Here is a 26,876-nt window from a genome sequence, read left to right on the forward strand (position 1 = left end):
TACCCTCCCCTTTATACCGCTATCACCCCTCTCCACCCCAAGAACCTCGTGATCTCCTGGGGGAGGCAAAAAACCGGATAAAAACCCAGGTCCAATTCGGGAAAAAAATCCGGGAAATTCCTCTCCGACCCCAATCTAGGCGATCGACACTTGTCCAGGAGATCACTCAGGTCTTACTATACTAACCATACCTAGGTCCATATCCCTGCCCTCTCCCCGTAGCCCCTTATCCCCTTGGCAGCTAAAAAACCATCTATTTTAGTCTTTGTGTGGGTGGCTGTGTGGAATGAGCTTCCAGTGAAGGTGGTGGAGGCAGGTTCGTTTTTATCATTTAAAAATAAATTGGATAGTTATATGGACGGGACAGGTATGGAGGGTTATGGTCTGAACGCAGGTGTATGGGACTAGGGGAGAATACGTGTTCGGCACGGACTAGAAGGGTCGAGATGGCCTGTTTCCGTGCTGTAATTGTTATATAATCATAACAATTACATGGTTATATGTTTATGATTTAATCGATTGAGTACTGTGTTGCAAACCTGTTGTGCTGCTGCTGCCAGTAAGAATGTCATTATTCCGTTCTAATACATATGACAAGAAAAACACTCTCGAATCTTGAATAATAATATTCTAATCATGTTGTAAAAATTCTATGATTGAAACTGAAATTTGAAAATTTTAGTCTTGAGGATTATCCTGATAAATCCTGTAAAATAATTGAGAAAAAAAAATCATTGACTTTGCTGTTTTCCATAGTTTGCGCAAATTTTCAATTTCCGGAGCAAAGTCAGTGTGGATCAGATACCCAGCTCCGAAGAATCATTCCACACTACAGCAGGAAGTAAAAATGCCGAAGACTGACTGGATCCACAAGCTCCTGCAGTATGGCTATCAGACTCATAGTTTCACACTTGAAGAAAGAACAGAGGGGACAGCACTGATGAAAATGATTGAATGGCCAACGCCTCCCGATCCTAGTGTGCCCTATAGGAAAAGCAGCGACCCATTGCATACTTGCTTTAGCATTTTAAATCCTGAGACGATTTTCCACGTTGGAGATAAATTGCAGGTGATGCTGCGAATGTTTGACTTTGACGGAAATCCAAAACAATATGGAGGTGACTATCTGCAAGCGCGGATTCACACCCCAGAGTTAAAGGCTGGTTCAGCAGGGACAGTTATAGATAACCAAAATGGATATCATTACATTAATTTTACTTTATCCTGGCCGGGAAAAGTCCAAGTGTCTGTTTCCCTAATTCATCCCAGTGAAGGGATCAAAGTACTAAAACGGCTACGTGAAGAACGGCCAGATCGAGTTTATATGAAAAGCACTTTCAAAGCTGGAGCAATTTCAAAGACTACTGTTTGCCATCTGTTTAGAAATCCAACTAAACCCCTATGTAACTTTACCGATCTCAGGACAGGTGAGCCTTGGTTCTGTTACAAACCAGAAAATCTTCCATGTTCTACTCGAATCAATCATGCTGGACGTGGATATTTGAGAAATGTTTTAATTGGAGAAGAGAGGCTGTTTATACAAAGGTATTCTATGTACATTTTATCTTTTATATTTTTATATTTCCATTTAGTGTTTGCTGGTTTTATTTCAGATATCTAGCATCTGCAGCTTTTTGCTTTTAAGCTACAATTCATTTTGGTTCTTTATTTATTGATGGGGGGTGAGAGAGGGGGGAGAGCTGAGAGGGGGGGGGGGTTGAGATGGGGGGGGGGGGGAAAGATGGGGAGCAGGGGACGGGGTAGGAGCGTGTGGAGGGGAGGGGGATTTAGGGAGGGGATGGAGAGGGGGGGATTGGAGGAGAGGGGGGGAGGAGAGGGGGAGGGTATGGAGGGGGGGGGGAGGAGAGGGGGGATGAGAGGGGGGGGAGGAGGGGAGGGGATGGAGGGGGGGAGAGGAGGGGGGGGAGAGAGAGGGGGAGGAGGAGAGGGGGGGGGAGAGGGGGGGGAGAGGAGAGGGGGGGGTGAGGAGGAGAGGGGGGGGGAGAGGAGGGGGGGGGGAGGGGGAGAGGGGGGGAGGGAGAGGGGGGGAGGGGGGGGGAGAGGGAGAGGGGGGGAGGGGGAGGGAGAGGGGGGGGGAGGAGAGGGGGGGGGAGGGGGTGGGAGGGGGAGAGGGAGAGGGGGGGAGAGGAGGGGGAGAGGGGAGGGAGGGGAGAGAGGAGATTGGGGGGAGGGGGAGGAGAGGGTGGGGGGGAGGGGGGGGGGGGGGGGGGGGGGGGTGAAAGAAAGAGTGCCCTTTTACTTCAACCGAAAACCAAAACAACCATTTGCAGACAGTGATTTTTTTACCTCTAACCGTATTTTCATTTTCATTTTCAGTGCTGTAAACATTTGTGATTTGTGAGGGGGATTCCAAAAGCTCTGATTGAGGCACACCACTTGCAGAGACTGATTGAGGCACACCACTTCCTGGTTTTATAGTCTTTCCGCCTCCCTCCAGCAGGGGCAGCAGAGAGAATGGGGAATGTTGTAAAAACATTAATATCTCTGTCAATTTTCATCGACGGGAAAAATCCTCAGCACACATGCGGCGGAGGGGGGCTCTGAGCGAGGTGGCCAAAAATAACAGCCGTAGGTGGTGGCGTACTCTCGGAAACCGCAGCACAGAAAGCCGAAACCGGTGAATAACTGAGTTTTAATAATATAGATTAACATTAAAAAAAATTTAGGTTGTCCAGATTCCTCTCATATCCCAAGTACACGCTGGTTGGTAGGTCAGTTGCTTATTATTAAAGCTGTCTTAAAACACATAAAGGTGGATAAATCCCTGGAGCTTTACCCAGTGTATCCTAGAACATTGTGGGATGGGAGGAAATAAATTGCAGGGGTTCGGGCAGAGATATTTAATTCATTGTTAACCATAGGTAAGGTACCGGAAGATAGGAGGGTGGCTAAAGTTGTGCCTTTATTTAAGGAGAGGATAGGCTAGGGAACTAATGGCTGGAGAGCCCAAGATCAGTGGTGGGAAAATTGCTGAAGGGATTTCTGAGAGATTAGATCCACCAGCATTCTGAAAGTCAAGGACTGGTTTATGGATAGTGAGCATGGATTTATGCATGGGAAATCGCATCTCCTAAATTTGATCGAGTTTTTTCAAGAGGTGGCAGAGGATTGACAAGGACAGGTTAGTAGATATTGACTGCAGGGTATTTAGTGAGGTCTTTGATGAGCTCCCACATGGTAGGCTTGTCTTGAAGGTTAGATCACATAGGATCCAGGGTGAACTGGCAAAATTGAATACAAAATTGGCTTGGTGGTGGAAGTCAGAGAGTGATAGTGGAGAGTTGTTGATCAAATTAGCGGCCTGTGACCAGCGGTATGCCACAGGGATCTGTTGTTTCTCAACTATATGATTTGGCTGACCGCGTAGGTGGCATGGTTACTAAGATTATGGATGAGACCAACATTTTTGGTATAGTGAAGTGAAGAAGGTTATCTAAGATTACAACAGGATCTGCATTAGCTTGGGCTGGGCACTGACAGATGGAATTTAAATCAGACAAGTGCTAAAGATCTCACCCTGGAAAAAAGATTCTGATAATCTGGCCTACCATTATCTCTCATAAATTAACATAATTCTATCTTTTTCTTGCATATGGCGTGCACAGCCTAAAGTTGTAAGACAACTTGTTCTGTTTGTTCTGCTTGTGCATGCCGGGTTGATTGCATTTGTTGAAACAGGGTGGACCACGTGAAGGTTGCAATCTCCCACCCCGACATAATTCTCTCAGGTAGCCCGTCAGCTTCTGACATTCCAGAGAAAACAATCCAAGTTTGTCCAACCTCTTCTAATAACCAATGGTCTTTATATTTAAATGATACTGTTTGTTTGTATTTATAACCATATAACCATATAACAATTACAGCACGGAAACAGGCCATCTCGGCCCTACAAGTCCGTGCCGAACAACTTTGTTTTCCCCTTAGTCCCACCTGCCTGCACTCATACCATAACCCTCCATTCCCTTCTCATCCATATGCCTATCCAATTTATTTTTAAATGATACCAATGAACCTGCCTCCACCACTTCCACTGGAAGCTCATTCCACACCGCTACCACTCTCTGAGTAAAGAAGTTCCCCCTCATATTACCCCTAAACTTCTGTCCCTTAATTCTGAAGTCATGTCCCCTTGTTTGAATCTTCCCTATTCTCAAAGGGAAAAGCTTGTACACATCAACTCTGTCTATCCCTCTCATCATTTTAAAGACCTCTATCAAGTCCCCCCTTAACCTTCTGCCCTCCAGAGAATAAAGACCTAACCTATTCAACCTATCTCTGTAACTTAGTTGTCGAAACCCAGGCAACATTCTAGTAAATCTCCTCTGTACTCTCTCTATTTTGTTGACATCCTTCCTATAATTAGGAGACCAAAATTGTACACCATACTCCAGATTTGGTCTCACCAATGCCTTGTACAATTTTAACATTACATCCCAGCTTCTATACTCAATGCTCTGATTTATAAAGGCTAGCATACCAAAAGCTTTCTTTACCACCCTATCTATATGAGATTCCACCTTCAAGGAACTATGCACGGTTATACCCAGATCCCTCTGTTCAACTGTATTCTTCAATTCCATACACATTATGCTACCAATGTGATGATATTATAATGAATGCTTCTTGGGTTCAGGTAAAATGTATTTTTATTTTGTCTGTTTATTGTTTTTCTCTACTCTCTATTTGGAGGGTACTTTTTACATGCAGGGGTCTGATCCATCGTGACAACATTGGTCTTATTACACATTTGTTACCTTGCACAACCATCTTGTAATTGATCTTTAATTTTCCAAATGGTTCCTCAGTTGAACCCCCATTATCTTGGTCCACTCCTTGAAGTATTATAGGGAGGTATTTTATTTTCCAGCACAAAGATAAGTAAGCCTATCCATATGGAACTGGTTCCTTCTTCGGTGTTTACAGAAATTAATAGTAAGATTAACCGAGAACTTACCAGTTTGAAGTTTGATCTTTATTTTATGAGGAGTTACGTCGAGGGAATACGTGAAGACCCCGCCAGCATGCATGCGTGGCATGCTTCAAAGCAGTGGTGTGAAATCACAGTAATAGTAAGTGAAATAAACATAGTAAGATAAGAAGAACTAGGAAGCCAGTTGACCTTTATGATAGAGGGTGGGCGTGGAGGGCACATATTATCTCGACGTAACTCCTCATAAAATGAAGATCAAACTTCAAACTGGTAAGTTCTCGTTTAATCTTACTATTTTACTTCGGACTCACGTGAGTGACTACGTGAAGATTTTAAAGATCTGTGATTTCATGCCGTGGAACAAATCCGTGCTTCACTCACTGCCGAGTCGTCCAAGGGAGGAAGTATGTTATCGTATTCAGAAATTAATCAAATTCAAACAATACCAATTAATATTAACAAAATGAATGCCCCCTTGGGCTAAATATATTACAGAATTCAAAATTGATTCTGCAGGTTTGGTTATTGCCTTATAAAAGAGATGGAACGTCTTCTCTCTAGACCATCCTGCTGTTGCCAGGATATGGTCCATTGGCACTTCACTGCAAATTTGGCATTTAGTGGAGGTTTTATTGCGCTCTTTGATTTCATACTGGGCAATGCCAGTGTGTCATGTTGAGTGTCAGTCTTCCCTGTACCATCGACTGAACGAACAAACAATGTGATGCTGTAGTTTGACCTCCTGGGTTCTTATGCCAGTCCCACTGTACCCCCAGATCGCATTGTTTACTGCAGGCACTTTTAAAAAAGTAAAGTTCACAGGAGGCATATACTTCTCCGTAGTTTCGTTAACTACCTGTTCCTGCAGAGGATGGAAAGACAGGTGGTCGACGCTGGCCATCAGCTGGGTCTGCAATGGTGCTCCTGATGGCGGTGGTCCGCAAATTTGGTGACCACTCCCTGTAGCTCGTTAGGATCCTGCACCCCCAGCACACTGCCGTATTCTTCAGCCACGTCCCCTTCTTCAGGACCAGCCCAGCCCTGGCCCGCAATGCTCCCCTCTGTCGAGGGAGATGCATTGGACAGCCCTGGATAAGGTGCTGATATGGGAGTGCGAAGGCTACCATGGTGAGCTTGCTCCATCTCCCGGAGCAAGTCACGCGGGAGAGGCGACATCATGCGGGAGTGGCGGCACCTCTGCTGCACTCGGGCAGCGCATCCTCCCGACCGGACTCACCTGAGTATATCGGCCGGACCGACTCCTGTTGGGCTTTACCTCCAGCCCGCTGCGCTGATTCAGGCTGTACAGCTCGCGGCACTGGGCTCAGCTGTGCAGAGTTGATGTCTGACTGGTGGACCGCAGAGACTGCGTCCAGGTGCCGCTGGTCGCCCCCAGCTGTTGGAACTTTCACAGTCCCCAGCAGCCATACGAGACGCGACCCGTTTTTCTTCCCCTTGTCCATAGTGCTACAACACAAAGCACAACAAGGGGAAGAGATACGACCTTAGAATAAAATGTCTTACCTGTAGGTCTGTTTTTTCAATTTTGCCGCGGGAGAGCTCTTACCCTGCCCGGCCCTCGCTGGTGCAATGCGTGAGATGATATACCGCGCATGCGTGCTGGCGGGGTCTTCATGTAGTCACTCACGTGACTCCGTAGTAAAATAGGCAGCCTGCATTTTCCCCACAGTGGCACACACGCCATGGATCTATCCGATGTGTTCACAAACAGAAGTAATCTCTATGGAGAGCGATGTCCAAACAAGGCCACATTGTTGCTCCAAAACTTGTTATAGTCTTTCTCACCACAATGTTGCACCTTATCACCAACAGACATCCAGTTGGAATGCAGCAAATCTAGTCTTTGCAGGGATAGGTTTATACTGGCAAACCCTTTTGACTGTTAATCACAGCCACACTTTATTAACTTTGTTGTCTGATCCCTCTGACAAAGCAGGGAAGGTATACTGAGTAATGCTTGACGCTGACTTGCAGAGTTTACGCTAACTCATCCAGCCTACCCTAACTAACAAGTTCTCGGCAACTCCTTTTCGTTATTAAGACATCTGCTTTGTAATAGTGAGATGATCACTTGACATGTCCATCCAAGGATGCTGACTGACTGAAACCTCTGCAAGGTGGGGGCTCAATTGATGTGGTGACAAAGAATGCACTGACACAACTCAATGTCTATTAATATTCATATCAGTTTTAAATGAGTTCAACTGTTATAAAGACAGTTAGATCTAGCTCTGAGGGCTAAAGGAATCAAGGGATATGGAGGTAAAGCAGCACAGGGGTACTGATTTTAGATGTGTTCAGATTCAGATTCAGATTCAATTTTAATTGTCATTGTCAGTGTACAGTACAGAGACAACAAAATGCATTTAGCATCTCCCTGGAAGAGCGACATAGCAAACGATTTGAATAAATAATAATAAGTGTCCGGGGGGGGGGTGGTGATTGGCAGTCACCGAGGTACGTTGTTGAGTAGAGTGACAGCCGCCGGAAAGAAGCTGTTCCTCGACCTGCTGGTTCGGCAACGGAGAGACCTGTAGCACCTCCCGGATGGTAGGATGGTAAACAGTCCATGGTTGGGGTGAGAGCAGTCCTTGGCGATGCTGAGCGCCCTCCGCAGACAACGCTTGCTTTGGACAGACTCAATGGAGGGGAGCGAGGAACCGGTGATGTGTTGGGCAATTTTCACCACCCTCTGCAATGCCTTCCGGTCGGAGACAGAGCAGTTGCCAAACCATACTGTGATGCAGTTGGTAAGGATGCTCTCGATGGTGCAGCGGTAGAAGTTCACCAGGATCTGAGGAGACAGATGGACCTTCTTCAGTCTCCTCGGGAAGAAGAGACGCTGATGAGCCTTCTTGATCAGAGTAGAGGTATTGTGGGTCCAAGAGAGGTCATCGGACATGTTGACTCCCAGGAACCTGAAGCTAGAAACACGTTCCACCTCCGTCCCGTTAATGTGGATGGGGGTGTGCGTGCCGCCTCTGGACTTCCTGAAGTCTACAATGAGCTCCTTGGTCTTCTTGGAGTTAAGGGCCAGGTTGTTGTCAGCGCACCATGCTGCTAAGTGCTGGACCTCCTCCCTGTAGGCCAGCTCATCGTTGTTGCTGATGAGGCCAATCACCGTTGTATCATCTGCATACTTGATGATGGTGTTAGTACCATGTACAGGTGTGCAGTCGTAGGTGAAGAGGGAGTAGAGGAGGGGGCTCAGCACACAGCCCTGTGGAACGCCAGTGTTCAGGGTGAGGGTTGAAGAGGTGTGCTTGTCTAACCTCACAGACTGGGGTCTGTTGGTTAGAAAGTCCAGTATTCAGTTGCAGAGGGAGGGGTCGATGCCCAGGTTACCGAGTTTGGTGATCAGTTTTGATGGTATAATGGTGTTGAATGCTGAGCTGTAATCGATGAACAGCATTCTTACGTAAGTGTCTCAGTTGTCGAGGTGGGAGAGGGCGGAGTGAAGTGCCGTGAAGTGTTTGAGAAGGAACTGCAGATGCTGGAAAATCGAAGGTACACAAAAGTGCTGGAGAAACTCAGCGGGTGCAGCAGCATCTATGGAGCGAAGGAAATAGGTAATGTTTCGGGCCAAAACCCTCCTTCTTCTGAAGAAGGGTTTCAGCCCGAAACATTACCTCCATAGATGCTGCTGCACCCGTTGAGTTTCTCCTGCATTTTTGTGTACCTTCTGATTTTTGATGTTCAGCCATGATCACATTGAATGCTGGTGCTGGCTCGAAGGACCGAATGGCCTACATCTGCACCTATTTTCTACGTTTTCTATGTTTTATGTTTCTGAATTTGCAAGCATTTAACTAAACCATTCAACAAGAGCTTTGTAACTCTTAATCACCTAATTTACTGATATGACTTTTACTATCTTGCTGCCCAATAATTGAAACAACACTCCAGATGTAAGATGAACTGGTTGGGATTACTTCAATGGGTTGTAATCTTCTCTGAGTTAAGATGTCAGGGTTCGCCTTATCTGTCAGTTATCTTCGAGTAATATCACTCCTGGTGTACGATGTTTCTTTGATATTTTCACATCAATCTTCTAGAAGGCTGGGGGCATCAAATCCCAAATGAGACAATTGGAAATTGGAGCTTGGATTTGATTGCTCCTGACAATATTCTCACATGAGTATCATAACTAAGTCTTCCTACATTGCTATTTCCTCGTTTTAACCTGTACATCTGGTTATTCCTTATTGCCATAGTGATAAAGCCCTTTTTCATAAGTTTGATGCCTTCTTTACTATTGGATTTTCTTGCCTTAATGCAACTAAATGGTCACTGTTGTGTTTTCACTTCATATTGCCTCTGTGCCTGGAAACCCTGTGAGAATAATGAGAAGATGGACTGGTACTTGCTTCTGCTTTTCCTTCTATCATGAAGATCTGATTACAGTCTGTCCCACAGAGTTTAATCACCATTGATGGCCTTTTGCAAAGTTCCCTGATTCTCTATTCTGTGTCAATATTCTTCCAGTTAAGTTGTTGTTAATTATTTTGGTCTTCTTGATAAACTTTATAGACCATGAGCTGAGCATGTGTGAAGTAATCTAATGGAAAATAATGTCCAGTCTATGTTTCACATTTGAGACCCTGCATTAGTTTCAATCTGAGACGACGATCCCTTTGGCTCCACAGATGCTGCTTGATCTGCTCAGTTCTTCCAGCAGTTTATTTATTTGTTCCAAATTCCGGTATCTACCATTGCTTGTGACTACCCTCTGTTCTGGAATTATTATTTTCAACAATTGTCTCACAATAACTTGCTTTATATAAGTGTAGTTGCTAGCCATGTGGCTACAATAGAGACATACAGCTGCTCATTCTTAACTACATTAAACTCCATTAGCAAGCCCTGGGTACATTTGCTCAACTGATCAAGACCCTGCCATAGTTCTTGATAATCAACTTCATTGTTTATGGAATTGTAGATTGGTTTATGAATGCAACCAATCAGATATATCTTAGCATTACTAATCCTGCCTCACTGTATCATTTATACTAACACCCACTTCTCCCGCTACACAGTTCAGTAGCAGGCTGGAGCCAGTGACTACTAATATGTTGTTAAGTGTCAATGTATATTAAAGACTATCTTGAAGTTACACATGTGTAATGTCTCATTTACAGAAACTACCTATTTTAGTACCATTTGCAAACTCGCTTATCATGCCTTGTACATTCTCATACAAATCTTAAACAGATGACAAACAGCGATGGACCCCATACTGACCCCTAAGGAACACCACTATTCACAGACCACCAGTCCGAAAAGCAACCTTCTACCACCATCTACTTCCTACCATGAAGCCAATTTTGTTTCCAGTTAGCTATCTCTCCCTAGATCCCGAGCGGTCTACTCTTCCAGAGCAGACGACCATTGGTTAACCTGCTACAAATGCCTTGATAAAGTCTATATATTCTACATCTTGTTAAGGTTGACCCTGGCCTCATTAACCTTCATAGTTGCTTCTTCAAAAAACTAATCAAACTCAGTTGTTTCCATGGAACAGGAGACTGAGGGGTGATTTATTTGAGGTGGATTAAATTATGAAGGCACTGGAGGAGGAAATAGAAAGAGACTATTTTCCTAGCAGACCATAAACATGTAAATGAGTTACTGGAACAATGGCTGGATATGCGAAATGTTGTCACCTGGTGCATGAAAAGTTGTGACCTGCCAGGCTTCTGACCTTGTTCTAGAAAACGAGTTTTGCTTGAATTGTGAATAATCTCTGATTTTACTTCACGGAATCACTCATGTGACTCCGAAGAAGCCTGCCAGAGCGCATGCGCGTCATTACATCTAGCGTATGGTGCAGCGACTGACTGGCAGGCGCGCTGCTCGTTCTAGCGGCAAGTTTAAACCTGCAGGTAAGTTTTAAAACTTATTTCCAGGTTCTGTGTTTTGTCTTGCTGGAGGCTCTGTTACGGAGTTTGCCTGCTGGATTCGATTTCTGGGCGAAGTCCGGACGGGCCGCGGGGAAACCGGTTATGGACCGTGGGGATATCCCGGTCCGGACCGCTGAAGCGCGGGTAGCTGGCAGCCGTTGGGTTCGCCACCGAAGTCGCTGACAATGGGGTCAGCGGCTCCCAGACCACTATGGTGCCCCAGAAAAGGGGTAAAACCAGGAGTAAGTTGGACTCGCCACCCGAGTCGCTGACAGCGGCTCCCAGACCGCTACGGTGCCCCAGAAAAGGGGTAAAACCAGGAGTAAGTTGGACTCACCACCCGAGTCGCTGACAGCGGCTCCCAGACCGCTATGGTGCCCCAGAAAGGGGGTAAAACCAGGAGTAAGTCGGTCAGGCCTTTGGATTCGGGCCAGGAGGGTTCCCCTCCTTCAATGGGTAGCGACTACGGATGTCTAAACCCACATGGAGCACCTGATGGAGAGGTTGTTCCACAATGATGCGGCAAAGGAGGGAGTTATCAGCGCGGGTCTCCTCGGGGGGCCCGCGGCAGCGACACCTGTTTCAGGGCTGCACAATACCTCCCTCTCTGAGGAGGGGGAGCATTCGGGGTCAGTTCCTGTCTGACTCAGAGTAAAAATCCTGATATAGGTCCGTAGGAGGGGCCAAGTCAGTGCAGGTATCCTCAGGGGTCTGCGGCAGCACCTGTTTTCAGGGCTACCTATGAATCTCCCTCTCTGTGGACCGGGATATCCCCACGGTCCATAACCGGTTTCCCCGCGGCCCGTCCGGACTTCGCCCAGAAATCGAATCCAGCAGGCAAAACTCGTTTTTCCCAGTAGGCGGCGCGGCTCTGGCCAGCAGCGGCCTCTGCAGCCTGTCCGCGTTTTTATTATTTTTTGTCTGTGTTTTTATGTAGTTTTTGTTATTTTATGTTGGGGTGTGTGTGTGGGGGGATGGGGGTGGGGGGGGAAACTTTTGAATCTCTCCCTGCACTGGAGACCCGACCCTTTCTTGTCGGGTCTCAGGTGTCGTTGAGGCCGCAACGAGGAGCGGCCTCCAACGGGAAGAAGCCGGGGACTCTGGTGCCGACTCACCGTTGCCGTCGCGGAGCTGGCCGAGACCGGAGCGGGTGGAGCGGTGGAGGAGCGCTGCTGCTGCTGCTGCCGCTGCTGCTGCTGCTGCTGCTGCTGCTGCCGATGCCGCTGCTGCTGCTGATGCGAAGGCTGCTACTGCGGGTCTGCGGACGGCGGCACCGGGAGCCCGCGGCTCCCTGGAGGGAGACCGCTTTTCGGGGCTCCTGCAACGGCGAATTCTCCCACCCGTGTTGCGGGGTTGAAGAGCTCCTGGAGCGGGGCCTGACACCACTGCCCCGCGCGACTGGAATGGCCGCGGGACTTTGCGAGCGCACACCGAGGGCTCCAACACCAAGACCCGGTGTGCGACCTCGCACCACCCGGCGTGGCTTTAATGGCCGCGGGACAATCGCCATCGCCAGCCGGGGGCTTTGACTTTGACTCTGACATCGGGGGGGGGGAAGAGTGCAGTGGAGAGATAAGTTTTTTTGGCCTTCCATCACAGCTATGTGATGGATGTTTATGTAAAATGTAATTATGTTGTGTCTGGGGTCTATTTGTGTGTAATGTATGGCTGCAGAAACGGCATTTCGTTTGGACCTCCAGGGGTCCAAATGACAATTAAATTGACTCTTGACTCTTGACTCTCTCTTGACTCTTGAGTGCGAGTGGACAGTGTGTAATTGACTTCAAATTCGAAAGTATGTCCGTGGAACATACTGGAGCACATGCATATGGCTCCAAGGAAATACTCGCAAACGAAGGGGTTACTGCCGGAAGAGTTGGTTCCAGCCGTTGGCAGAAATCCCGGAAGGGGGCAGAGTTCCCCTCAAGCTATACGTGCCGGCTGTGAACAGCGCTATCAGGTGTGAAATTGGAGGCATGAAATCCAGGAAATGAAACCAGCCACCGAATCTTCACTTCGGGTAAGATTTATCCAACAGGTATACCTGGATGAGGAAGCAAAAGTTGTCGGCCAAATCAAGGTTACAACGCCTCATCAGCAGTAAACAGATCACTGAAGCTGGTGGCAGCTTGAAAGCTGGGCAGAGGTATTTCAGGCCAAAGTCCAAGCCGGTCTCAGGAAATATGGAATCCACACACCCTACCAGTCCTACTCTCCAATCAAGGACGGGAATAGAACCCACATGAGGGGCCTTTGTGCTTACCATAAGACCACCGGTAACCATGGAGGTAGGTGAGTCTGGTTCTTCAGAAACATGGGGTATGTGGACCATTTACAAGTTGGTAATATTTACACTTGTTTTTTGTACAAATGGCAATGATAACATGAGATTCAGATCCGTTTATAAACTAAATGATAACATGTGATTGGTTTATTTTGCACAGTATACAAGGGTTCCAAGCATGGCTTGGAATTGGGGCCAGAGTTGTCTTTCAAGGCAGACTCAGTATTAACTCCAGGATTGCCTTTCGAGACAGGCTCGGGAATCTGGTCAGAGTTGGCGTTCGAGGCAGGCACAGAATTATGGCAGTCATGGCCTGTTTATTGTGAACGATGGAGGATGTCGGTTCATCCTTTATTTGACTCGCATGTGCAACATAGACTTTTTAGAATATAGAACTTCCTTACTGTTAAACAACTGATTTCCATTCTCAGGGATCACCGGAGACATTTGAAATTTATCTGGATGGGACAATTATAACAGTTAAAGGGTTGCAAAATGAGCTAAATTCAGCTCCCAGGTTATTTACCAAATTACTAAACCAGTGCTTGGACTGCCAAAAGCTCAAAAACATCTGTTCTGGATGATATTCGAAACGCTGTATTTTGCTAAAATCAACAGTTTCAGCCGCAAACTATAATTGAGAAATTGAGGTTCCTCATCCATCCAGTTAAATTTAAGTTCCTACCAACTAGCGTTATTGATTATTGGGATTTAACTTTAATTATTAATTTGTCTGTGACTCCGCCCTGCGGAAGAGAGTGGAAACAATAGAAGCCTGTAACAACCTTGTTGTTATGAAGCAGCCTTCTATTCATCAAGTGTAATTGGCAATATAGCAGCTGTGTTTCATCTGTGCAAATTGAGCCTTGCATTATCAGAACTTACAACGTGTAAAGTAGGAACCTCTCAGGTGCCATGTAGGTCATTGTTAACAGATCTATGCTATTACCAGCTGAAGCTACCAAAGTCACAATTGTGAACGAACAGTATTCAGCATTGCTCCAGTAGGTTTTGGTCACTTAATCTTCAGTTATATTACAAACTGATGCTAGTGCTCAAAAATGGAAAATTACCAATGCCATCTCTAGTCACGGATGCAGATGGGATTTGCATGAGTTACCAATTCCCCAGTTATTGGTATCAACAACCTAAAGACACTCTGTGCATTCTATAGGTTAAAGGGTTATTGTGCGAATATGCATAAATTGCATGCTCAATTCCATGGTGATACACTGTGGTGGTAGCATATGTTAGTCACATGGGTGCAATCCAGTCATATTTACCTAACCTCATTTGGTGCTGGTGTATCATCACGTAAAATCAATGACAACACAGAATGGATGTTTGATCATAAAGTATTTTATGACATTATGGCTCAATGGAACACCGAATATCGATATGTTTGTATCCAGGCTCATTCACTGGTTGCAAAAATATGTGGTTCACAATGGCGAGAGATACATTCTCGCTACACGGGGGAGGAATGTTCTTTTATGCCTTTTCTCCATTTTGCCTCATCAGTCGGGTATTGCAATAAATTCAGCAAGATCCCGCTTCAGGGTTTTTCGTACTGTCTCACTGGCCTATGCAGCCAAGGTTCCCGCTTATGTTGGGAATATAATATAACCTTATATGGTTATTCTAAGCATAAAACTTTGCTGGTTCAGCCTGTGACTCGGGAAACCAGCCCCTGCATGATAAAATCAATTAATTGACTTGCAGACTCTGAGAAGACTGCTCCTGCGGCTCGGATTGTCAGACCGATCCATGTGTGTGTTCACTGCAGAGTGCAGGGCTAGCACAAAACATCAGTACATTTCCTTTTCAGGAGATGGGAAGCGTTTTGTTTAAATATTATGTTACATATAATATGGTACGGATTACTGACGTCTTGGAGTTCATTTCAAATCAGTCTTTGACAATAAATAACGTAGCCCAAGATGCATTCTCATCATATTTGCTGCAGCGAGCGGGACCCACTCTGTCGTGTCTCTCTCTTTGATATCCAGTTTATAAAGGATATCTTTAACACAAGTTCTCCCAGGCCCAAGCACACAGAAGTATGGGATATTGACATTGTGTTAACACTACTACACCAGGGTTGCTCCAGCTACATCCTTATCTTTAGCCCGGCTCTCATGAGTTAGTTATCCTCAGGGCTCTGGTCTCAGCGCAACGGGTCCAGTGACTACATAAATTGCGACTGGACAGGATGGTTACACCTGCAAATAATATAATATTTTACGTTTATGATTTAGTTAAGTAGAGCAACCCAGGGGCATCAGGTCTCAAACTAGTTCTCACGGCATACCCCATGGACCTTTGGTTATGTGTGGACACACATTTACAACAATACGTCAAGGTAACCTAGAGCCTTAGAGGCTCTGATACTAGCAATGTTTGTTAGTTAAGAAAAACCTCATTAGAAGGTATCAGTTCGGATCATCTCCAGGTGGCTAAAACGGGGTTTTGGCTTATGCAGGAGTATATACTAATATTTTATAATCTCACTCCACCGAGGCTGCTACAACATCAGCAGCAAGGGTTAGGTACGTTCTGCTGGACCACATCTAGTGACTGCAGGATGATCAAACGAACGAGCTTTCCAAACATTTTATAATAACCCATAGCCAGACCGGGGGTATTTGCCAACTCTATTTTAGGATCTATTTTATAGTTCCTCCCGGATGAGAGGGGTTACTATTATTATTATTTGTTCATTAAATAGCATCAGCATGTTTTAAATCCATGTCATGTCTGTATGCGTTATCAATGTTTCCCTTGTCTGTGGTCAATTGATGCTGTTGTGTTTGTGTGGAGTTTTCCACGGCATGAAATTACAGAGCTTTGAAATCTTCACGGAATCACTCACATGCTTCCGAAGTAAAATAGTAAGATTAAACGAGAATTTACCAGTTTGAAATTTGATCTTCATTTTATGAGGAGTTACGATGAGCGATTACGTGCCCTCCGCTCCAACCCTCGTATCATAAAGGTCATCTGGTAATTCTAGGTTGCTCTAATCTTACTGTGTCACTTCAACTACTGTTATCTGTGAATTCACACCGCTGCTTTGAAGATTGACACGCATGCCCACTGGCGGGCTTCTTCACGTAATCCTTCATCGTAACTCCTCATAAAATAAAGCTCAAACTTCAAACTGGTTTGTTTAATCTTACTATTATCCTCTAACCTGATGTTTTAGTTGTTAGTTACAAAGTCTGATATTTTAAGAAAATCAATTGTTACCAGTAGAATAATGTAATTTAACATAGATCAATTTGGATTTAGATGGATGTGTTAAATTACAGGTTCCATACTATTCAGAAGATGACATTTGAAGCTAAAATTGTTGAAGCTATGTTAATTGCGCTGTGCTAGGTTGGATAAGTAGATTATTTGATTACTTTCTTGGACTGTCCTTTGTATGCATGTTATATTAACATTGTGACTTAATGAATGGTATTAACATTTGCAGTAAAGTCAACCTCAACATACCCATATTACCCTGTGCCATGGGTTATATAATCGTAGAGCCATCACCTCAACCAAGTAAGATCATTTTCAATCATGTCTAAAAAAATTATAGTCTAGAGTATTGGAGGAAATAATAATAGAATAGTGAAGCAGTTCCTCGCTATAAATATGCAGACCTTACAAACAAAATATAGCTTTACAGCACATGTAGTTCTTTCTAGAATTTGAAGAACATTTAAGTTATAATTTAATCAGCAAAATGTATTATTTTCCAGGGCTTGTATTGATTCAATATTATGCACCTGTCTCCTCTCAACCAATACAATCCATTTATTCTTATAGGAAATATGGTTGCCAATTGTATTTTTATAATTTTAATACATGGTTGAAAATATAATCTAAGATAAAACTGCATTTTCTGGGAATGAAACCTCTTTCCTGGTGTGGACCATCAGTAGTGGAGGCAGATCATCATACATACATCCCAACATACATCTAGTCAGTGCAGCTCTTCCATTGAGTTCACCGAGCCAGATCTCAACAGTAACTGTACCAATAAATGAAGGTGTTATCTTTTTAAACAGAAAAAAGGTATGGGCTTGAGTACTATTGGTTAACCTGTTACTAATCACTTTGGTGATATGAAATTTTAAAGTATCAATTCTGTGACCTCCTCTAGCAGTTCATTCCGTATTGAAAAATATGCACCTGAGATCTTTCTTACCCTATGCTCTCTAACTTTAGAATCCTCTAAGTTGGGATAAATACTGGGTGTTTACTTTATTGCTGCCTCTCATGATTTGATATAGTTTATTAAAATAACTCCATCTGCGCCATTTTACAAGGTTCTCCGATTTACTGTGCAAGTCCTGCCCTGGTTGACAGACCAAAATGCAATGTATCACACATATCACAGTTAAATTCCATTGGCCAGTCCTTAGCTCACCTCCCCAACTGAGCTATTCTGTTATGTACTTCAATATTACTGTGAGGTTTGAGAAAGCATAGGGTAAGAAGTATCTCGGGCATCATTTTCACTCTGGAATGAGCTGCCTGATAAGGCTACAGAAGAAGATACAATTGATACTTAATAAGATAGAAATTGATAGGAACGGTTTTGACAGTTAGAAGCTAAATATGGGCAAATGGGACTAGCTCAGAATCCTAGAATGCTCAACACGGACAAAGTAGTCCGAATAATCTGTTTCCATGCTCTATAGCTGTGATTCAGTAGAATATGGGGGAAATGAGCTCTGTTGTGTAAGTATTACTCACTGTCCACCATATCAGCAATTTGGGTATAAATTTATTAACAATGTTATCAAACAGCAGTGGACCCACACTGACCCCGGCCATACACAACTGGTCACAGGCCTTCAATCAGAAAAACAACCTCCACAAATACCCTTTGTCCTCCAAACCAATTTGGAATCCAATGTCTAATCTACCTTGGAATCCATGTGATCTGATCTTGCAAACAAGCTTACCAATGTGTGATCTTGTTAAAGGCTTTGCTAAAGCCCATAAAGAGAATATTCACTGCCCTTACCTCATCAGTCGTTTGTTGACATCGGAAAAAACCTGACAGATTCACGAGAGACAATTTTCTGCAACAAAAGCCTTGCTGACTATTCTCACCAATTCTGTCCCCTAGAATCCCTTCCAACAACTCTCTCACCATTTCATTAGGCGAGAAATAATATTGGGTAGGCTAATGGTACTGAAGAAGGATAAATCCCCTGGGCCTGATGGTCTGCATCCCAGGGTCCTCATGGAGGTGGCTCAAGAAATAGTGGACGCATTAGTGATAATTTTCCAATGTTCAATATATTCAGGATCAGTTCCTGTGGATTGGAGGATAGCTAATGCTATCCCACTTTTCAAGAAAGGAGCGAGAGAGAAAATGGGGATTTACAGACCAGTTAGCCTGACTTCGGTGGTGGGAAAGATGCTGGAGTCAATTATTAAAGAGGTAATAATGGGGCATTTGGATAGCAGTAAAATGATTAGTCCAAGTCAACATGGATTTATGAAAGGGAAATCATGCTTGACTAATATTCTGGAATTTTTTGAGGATGTGACAAGTAAAATGAATGAAGGGGTGCCAGTGGATATAATGTATCTAGACTTCCAGAAAGCCTTTGATAAGGTCCCGCACGGGAGACTGGTGACGAAAATTAGAGCGCATGGTATTGGGGGTAGGGTGTTGACATGGATAGAAAATTGGTTGGCAGACCGGAAGCAAAGAGTAGGAGTGAACTGGTCCTTTTCAGAATGGCAGGCAGTGGTGAGTGGAGTGCCGCAAGGCTCAGTGTTGGGGCCGCAACTGTTTACCATATAAATGATTTGGAAGAGGGAATTAAGAGCAACACTAGCAAGTTTACGGATGACACAAAGCCGGGTGGCAGTGTGAACTGTGAAGAGGATGTTAGGAGGTTGCAGTGTGACCTGGACAGGTTGAGTGAGTGGGCAGATACATGGCAGATCCAGCATAATATACATAAATGTGAGGTTATCCACTTTGGCGGCAAAAACAAGAGGGCAGATTATTATCGCAATGGGCTTAATAAGGAGGAGGTGCAGCGAGACCTGAGTGTCCTTGTAGTGTCCGGAGTTTCCTGCCTCTCGCGTGTCCTCACTGAAAGTTGGCTTACAGATACAGCAGGCAGTGAAGAAAGCTAATGGAATTTTGGCCTTCATAACAAGAGGATTTCAGTATAGGAGTAAAAAGGTTCTTCTGCAGTTGTATAGGGTTCTGGTGAGACCACATCTGGAGTATTGTGTACAGTTTTGGTCTCCTAATTTGAGGAAGGCAGTGCAGCGTCGGTTCACGAGATTGATCCATGGGATGGCAGGAGTGTCATATGAGGAAGGATTGAAAAGACTAGGCTTGTATTCACTGGAGTTTAGAAGGATGAGGGGGATCTTATAGAAGCATATACAATTATAAAAGGACTGGACAAGCTAGATACAGGAAAAATTTCCCCAATATTGGGCAAGTCGAGAACCAGGGGCCACAGTCTTAGAATAAAGGGGGGGTCATTTAAGACTGAGGTGAGAAAAAAAAAATTCTCGCAGAGAGTTGTGAATTTATGGAATTCCCTGCCACAGAGGGCAGTGGAGGCCAAATCACTGGATGGATTTAAGAGAGAGTCAGATAGAGCTCTAGGGGCTAGTGCAGTCAAGGGATATGGGGAGAAGGCAGGCACGGGTTATTGATAGGGGACGATCAGCCATGATCGCAATAAATGGCGGTGCTGGCTCGAAGTGCCGAATGGCCTTCTCCTGCACCTATTTTCTATGTTTCCATGTTTCTATGTTTCCCCTTATATTCAGCCACAGTTCTTGACGAATGTGTCCGGGGAAAACCAATGTCTACACCGTCTGGCTTTTATTATAAGGACCAGTGGATGCCACTGACCTGCAATATTCGTCGCTTCAACACTCCTGCAAAAGTTACCGAGTGCCTTCGAAGAAAAAAAGTTCATATGTTTGGAGATTCCACTATGCGTCAGTGGTTTGAATACTTGACTGCATTTGTTCCAGGTTAGTGTGATTTATCACTCTATACAGATTTGTCTGGCTTATTTGCCTATCCTTTTTATATCCAGATACAAAACTGAAATAAGGAAAAGAGCTAAATGAGAAAGGAAATGAGAAATTTCAGCAATTGTGTGAGTAGCCAGTCTTAAATGTGGTGCTAACAGAGTGCAAGTGGATCAGTGAAATGAACCAAAGTAATTGTAGACAATCATCTTACTGAAATAGTGTGGAACAGGGCAGAGATGGGTATAGAAGTGATTTAGAGAAGTGAAATGCCAAGGACCCTGACGCTATGGTATAGAAAGTTATATGACCTCAGGAGCATAGTCAATGTCAGATAGACAATAGGTGCAGGAGTAGGCCATTCGCCCCTTCGAGTCAGTACCGTCATTCAATGTAATCATGGCTGATCATCCACAATCAGTACCCGTTCCTAGACTAGAAGGGTCGAGATGGCCTGTTTCCTTGCTGTAATTGTTATATGGTTATATGGTTCCTACCTTCTCCCCATATTCCCAGACTGCACTATCTTTAAGAGCCCTATCAAGCTCTCTCTTGAAAGTATCGAGAGAACCGGCCTCCACTGCCCTCTGAGGCAGAGAATCCCACAGACTCACAAGTGCTTCCTCATCTCCGTTCTAAATGCTTTACCACTTATTCTTAAACTGTGGCCCTTGGTTGAGGACTCCCCCAACATCTGGAACATGTTTCCTGCCTCTCGCGTGTCCAAACCCTTAATAATCTTACATGTTTCAATAAGATACCCTCTCATCCTTCTAAATTACAGAGTAAACACGCCCAGCTGCTTCATTCCCCCAGCATACAACAGCCCCGCCATATTAACCTGGTGATAGTGTATCCTCATCAAATTCCTAATCATGTAATTCCTAATTCTTCAGTTCACATCCCACTTGATTCTCAACCTATAACTTCTTTTAATTTACAATGGTATAGATGGTTCCCCAGTACAAACCTCCTTTTCCTCTTATTGGACAGCTAAGAAGTCAAGGCTAGACAGCTGAGATGCATTCACACCGCCACTTGATCTTTCATTCACTGTCACCAGTTTAAATACCGTAGATGTGTGCGTTATATGTGGTATTTTCATCTAGCAAGTCAACAGGCATACAGTTTGTAGTTTGCAGCCAGACAGGTAGAAATGGTAGCCAGGAGGCAGCTTACTGCAGAGGACCTTGCTGAAGGCAACAGTGGGGCAGTTTGTAGAAGTGTAGAAGAAGATAGACACAAAGTGCTGGCGTAACTCAGTGGGCCAGGCAGCATCTCTGGTGAGAAGGAATGGGTGACATACTGAGTGGGGACCCTTCTTCAGACTGAGAGTAGGGGTAGGTATTATGAAGACCTGGAGCCAAGAAAAGACCAGGACCGATCAGGGCTGGCCACAAATGCCCTCAGACAGGGCGGTACCCTGGTAGGCCCAATGTTGGCTAGGGAAGGTGTGATCTCAAGAGGGAAGCAATGTGGAGACTGGGGAACTGGTTAAATTATTAGGTTGAGGAAGCAGGGGAGAGGGGATGGAGTGAAGTATGTATAAGTTACTTAAAATTATCGAATCATCATTCATACCACTGGGATGCAAGCTATCCAAGTGAAATATGAAGTGCCGTACCTCCAATTTGCGAGTGGCCTCACTCTGGCAATGGAGGAGGCTCAGGACAGAAAGGTCAGTGTGTGAATGGGAGGGGTGTTGAAATGGTTGGCAATCAGGGTATCCTGTCGTCTCCATTTAACCATATAACCATATAACAATTACAGCACGGAAACAGGCCATCTCGGCCCTACAAGTCCATGCCGAACAAATTTTTTCCCCCTTAGCCCCACCTGCCTGCACTCATACCATAACCCTCCATTCCCTGCTCATCCATATGCCTATCCAATTTATTTTTAAATGATACCAATGAACCTGCCTCCACCACTTCCACTGGGAGCTCATTCCACACCGCCACCACTCTCTGCGTAAAGAAGTTCCCCCTCATATTACCCCTAAACTTCTGTCCCTTAATTCTGAAGTCACGTCCTCTTGTTTGAATCTTCCCTATTCTCAAAGGGAAAAGCTTGTCCACATCAACTCTGTCTATCCCTCTCATCATTTTAAAGACCTCTATCAGGTCCACCAATGCCTTGTACAATTTTAACATTACATCCCAGCTTCTATACTCAATGCTCTGATTTATAAAGGCTAGCATACCAAAAGCTTTCTTTACCACCCTATCTATATGAGATTCCACCTTCAAGGAACTATGCACGATTATACCCAGATCCCTCTGTTCAACTGTATTCTTCAATTCCCTACCATTTACCATGTACGTCCTATTTTGATTTGTCCTGCCAAGGTGTAGCACCTCACATTTATCAGCATTAAACTCCATCTGCCATCTTTCAGCCCATTTTTCCAAATGGCCTAAATCACTCTGTAGACTTTGGAAATCCTCCTCATTATCCACAACACCCCCTATTTTGGTATCATCTGCATACTTATTAATCCAATTTACCACACCTTCATCCAGATCATTGATGTACATGACAAACAACAAAGGACCCAACACAGATCCCTGAGGCACCCCACTAGTCACCTGCCTCCAACCCGACAAACAACCATCCACCATTACCCTCTGGCTTCTCCCATTCAGCCACTGTTGAATCCATCTTGCTATTCCTGCATTTATACCCAACAGTTGAACCTTCTTAACCAACCTTCCATGAGGAACCTTGTCAAAGGCCTTACTAAAGTCCATGTAGACAACATCCACTGCTTTACCCTCGTCAATTTCCCTAGTAACCTCTTCTAAAAATTCAAGAAGATTAGTCAAACATGACCTTCCAGGCACAAATCCATGTTGACTGTTCGTAATCAGACCCTGTTTATCTAGATGCTTATATATATTATCTCTAAGTATCTTTTCCATTAATTTGCCCACCACTGAAGTCAAACTAACAGGTCTATAATTGCTAGGTTTACTCTTAGAACCCTTTTTAAACAATGGAACAACATGCGCAGTACGCCAATCCTCGGGGACTATTCCCGTTTCTAATGACATTTGAAATATTTCTGTCAAAACCCCGGCTATTTCTACACTAACTTCCCTCAATGTCCTAGGGAATATCCTGTCAGGACCTGGAGACTTATCCACTTTTATATTTTTCAAAAGTGTCAGTACTTCTTTTACTTTGAACCTCATAGTATCCATAGCTACTCTACTAGTTTCCCTTACCTCACATAATTCAATATCCTTCTCCTTGGTGAATACCGAAGAAAAAAAATTGTTCAATATCTCCCCCATCTCTTTTGGCTCTGCAGATAGCTGTCCACTCTGTCTCTCCAATGGACCAATTTTATCCCTCGTTATCCTTTTGCTATTAATATAGCGGTAGAAACCCTTTGGATTTACTTTCACCTTACTCGCCAAAGCAACCTCATATCTTCTTTTAGCTTTTCTAATTTCTTTCTTAAGATTCGTTTTACATTCCTTATACTCCTCAAGCACCTCATTTACTCCATGCTGCCTATAATTATTGTAGATCTCCCTCTTTTTTCCGAACAAGATGTCCAATTTCCCTTGAAAAACAGGGCTCTTTCCAATTTTTACTGTTTCCTTTCAAGCGAACAGGAACATAAAGATTCTGTACTCTTAAATGTCCTCCATTTCTCTTCTACATCTTTCCCATAAAACAAAATGTCCCAGTTCACTCCTTTTAAATCATCTCGCATCGCATCAACATTAGCCTTTCTCCAATCAAAAATCTGAACCCTAGGTCCAGTTCTGACCCTCTTCATAACTATATTGAAACTAATGGTATTGTGATCACTGGACCCGAAGTGCTCCCCAACGCATACCTCCGCCACCTGTCCCATCTCATTTCCTAACAGGAGGTCCAGCACTGCCCCTCCTCTAGTAGGTACCTCTATGTATTGCTGCAAAAAAACTATCCTGCACACATTTTACAAACTCCAACCCATCCAGCCCATTTACAGAATGTGTTTCCCAGTCTATGTGTGGAAAGTTGAAATCTCCCACAATCACTACCTTGTGCTTACTACTAATATCTGCCATCTCCTTACATATTTGCTCTTCCAATTCTCGTTCCCCGTTTGGCGGTGTATAATACACCCCTATAAGTGTTGCTACACCTTTCCCACTTCTCAATTCCACCCAAATAGCCTCCCTAGATGAGCCCTCCAATCTATCCTGCCAAAGCACTGCTGTAATATCTTCCCTGACTAGCAATGCAACACCTCCACCTCTTGCCCCTCCAATTCTATTACACCTGAAGCAGCGAAATCCTGGAATATTTAGTTTCCAATCACAGCCCTCCTGCAACCATGTTTCACTGATCGCCACAACATTATACTTCCAGGTGTCTATCCAGACTCTAAGCTCATCCACCTTTCTTACAATGCTCCTAGCATTAAAATATGCACATTTAAAAAAAACCCCGTCTATTATTCTCTGTTTATTTCTTTTTTTTTTCTTTCTCCTCTTGTGTCCGAGTGCTTCCCATTTCTGCTTCCTGCCTCCCATTCTGTCTACTACCTTTCGCTATTTGAGTCCCTCATCTCAGTGGATCGAGCGTAAGTATTCAGCAAAATAAGTCTACGTTTCGTCAAGAATACGTATGTTAAGTCGCCAAGTCTACATTTGTTTTCACTGATGTACATTGGAGCCCACATTGGGAACGCCAGATGTAGTAGGTGGGGTTAGAAGAAGTACATGTGAACCTCTGTCTCAGATGAAAGGACTGTCGGGGTCCCTGGCCAAAGCCAAGTTTGGAGATGCAAGGACATTTGAGGAGATACAGTATATATCGGCTATAGGCAGTCGGGATCAAGCAAATCCCTCACTGAGTATAAGAAGCGCAGGAGTATACTGAAATCAATCAGAAAGGTATAAAGAGGACATGATCTGGCTGTCAAGATAAAGGCAAATCCAATAAATTCTACAGGTGTATTAAGAGGAAAAGGGAGGCTAGAGAGAAAATAGGTCCCCTTCGGTATTAGCATGGCCATTTTTGTGTAGTGCCACATGAGTTGAGGTAGGTAGTAAATGAAAATGTCTAATCATTTTTTTACTGAGGAGAAGGTCATGGAATTGGGACAAAGATGTTGATGTCTTGGACCATATATGATTTATCAAAGAGAAGGTATTGATGGTTTTAAAGCACTTAAAGGTGGATAATTCCCAATAGCCTGACCAAGTACATCCTCTATGGAGCCTAGGTGGAATATGGATGCCTCTGGTGCAATGGCAGTGTTAGATGGGGAACATAAAGATGGTTGTATCACTTTGAGTTTGGTACTTCAAACGCTCAAGAACGAAGGAGGATGCAGTAAGTGGTGGACATTTTTTAGCCCATTACAGATACTGTCCTCCCCACTATGAAAATTCTATCCCTTTGTTCAACCTTTACCTTGTGTGGCAGGTAAATTGACAGCTCCCTTTGTTGTGATGTTGTTTGGATTGAAGTGCCTATCCCAGTTTCCTCAATATTAACATTGTGACATCAATTTAAGTGTTCAGGTATTTTTCTGTTTAGGTATTAGAAGGTTTGACCTTGGTACTTCAACATTGACTGGCCCTCTGTGTGCCATCGACGTGCAAAACAACATCATGCTGGAATATTTTACTCATGGCCCGCCAATCCAATTCGGCACCATTTTAAGCCAGCATCTGTACTACATTCCAAATAAACTGAATGAAATTGAAGGAGGGAAAGACACAGTTGTTAGCATTGCTATATGTGCCCATTTCAGCACTTTCCCAGCAGAATGGTACATCAGAAGGCTGCAGCATATTCGAAGATCGGTTCTACAGCTGCTCACCAGGAATCCAGATACGGTGGTCGTTATAAAGACTGTGAATGTACGGGCCCTGACACAAGCTGTAATTCTTAACTACAGTGACTGGTTCACTTTTCAACTTGATTCACTGATGAGAAGGATGTTTGCCGGCATCAACATAGCAATTGTGGATGCATGGGAAATGACCATAGCCCACTACCTGCCCCATAACATGCACCCTCTGCAAATCATAATAAAGAATGAAATAGATGTGTTTCTTTCACACGTGTGCCCTTCCAAAAAGAGGTAACGACATCTGCCTACCATGCATCACCACAATTACATTGCAAATCATAGATCTATCTAAAACTGAATGTAATTTTAAATATTTTCAAAATTTTGATTACTAAGTTTTGAATTCATCTTTGTCACTATATCGTTTGCTTTAATTATATTATTTTAATTATTTAGAATTCTTAACTATTACCTGACATTAATAATGTTAGCTTTGATATTAAATCTTTGTTTGAGTGGAATAAATTAATTTGGAGGGAAATTAAAGGAAAAGTCACATGGGGGGCCTGGTCCCCCAACGCAAACCATTCCCCAATGGGGGGCGGGGGTGTGTGTGGGGGTGCAGGGGACGGGAGGAGTGGGGGAAGGGATGTTTGTGGGAGAGAGGGGGGATGGGGTTGTGGGGGAGTGGGGCGTGTGGGGGAAAGGGGCGTGTGGGGAGAGGGTTTGGGGGAGTGGGTCATGTGGGGTGGGGGGGCAGAGGGGTGTGGGGGAGGCGGGGTGTGCGGAGGGGGTGTGGGTGATGGGGCTGTTGGAGGTGCTGTGGGGGAGAGGGGATGTGGGGCAGGGGCATTTGGGGTAGCGGGTGTGTGTGTGGGGGAGAGGGTGTGG

General features: G+C 44.4%; 1 protein-coding gene across 1 annotated transcript; it reads left to right on the forward strand.

Moving 5' to 3' along the window:
- The first annotated feature begins 766 nt into the window (after positions 1 to 766).
- Positions 767 to 26,541, forward strand: LOC129693516 (NXPE family member 3-like). Its single transcript, XM_055630326.1, has 4 exons — positions 767 to 1,545; positions 16,635 to 16,708; positions 19,970 to 20,179; positions 25,727 to 26,541. The coding sequence occupies exons 1-4, from the start codon at positions 848 to 850 to the stop codon at positions 26,278 to 26,280; spliced, it is 1,536 nt and encodes a 511-aa protein (XP_055486301.1). The 5' UTR covers positions 767 to 847; the 3' UTR covers positions 26,281 to 26,541.
- Positions 26,542 to 26,876: the final 335 nt, after the last annotated feature.

This window comes from Leucoraja erinacea, unplaced genomic scaffold (assembly GCF_028641065.1).
Source record: "Leucoraja erinacea ecotype New England unplaced genomic scaffold, Leri_hhj_1 Leri_323S, whole genome shotgun sequence".
NCBI lineage: Eukaryota > Metazoa > Chordata > Chondrichthyes > Rajiformes > Rajidae > Leucoraja > Leucoraja erinaceus.

Bases quoted from the DNA above. Each gene is read 5' to 3' on its own strand.
- LOC129693516 (XM_055630326.1), top strand. From the start codon at position 848: ATGCCGAAGACTGACTGGATCCACAAGCTCCTGCAGTATGGCTATCAG. The intron at 16,709-19,969 runs GTAAGATCATTT...CCTTATATTCAG, and splicing joins AGAGCCATCACCTCAACCAA to CCACAGTTCTTGACGAATGT. The intron at 20,180-25,726 runs GTTAGTGTGATT...TTTTCTGTTTAG, and splicing joins CTTGACTGCATTTGTTCCAG to GTATTAGAAGGTTTGACCTT.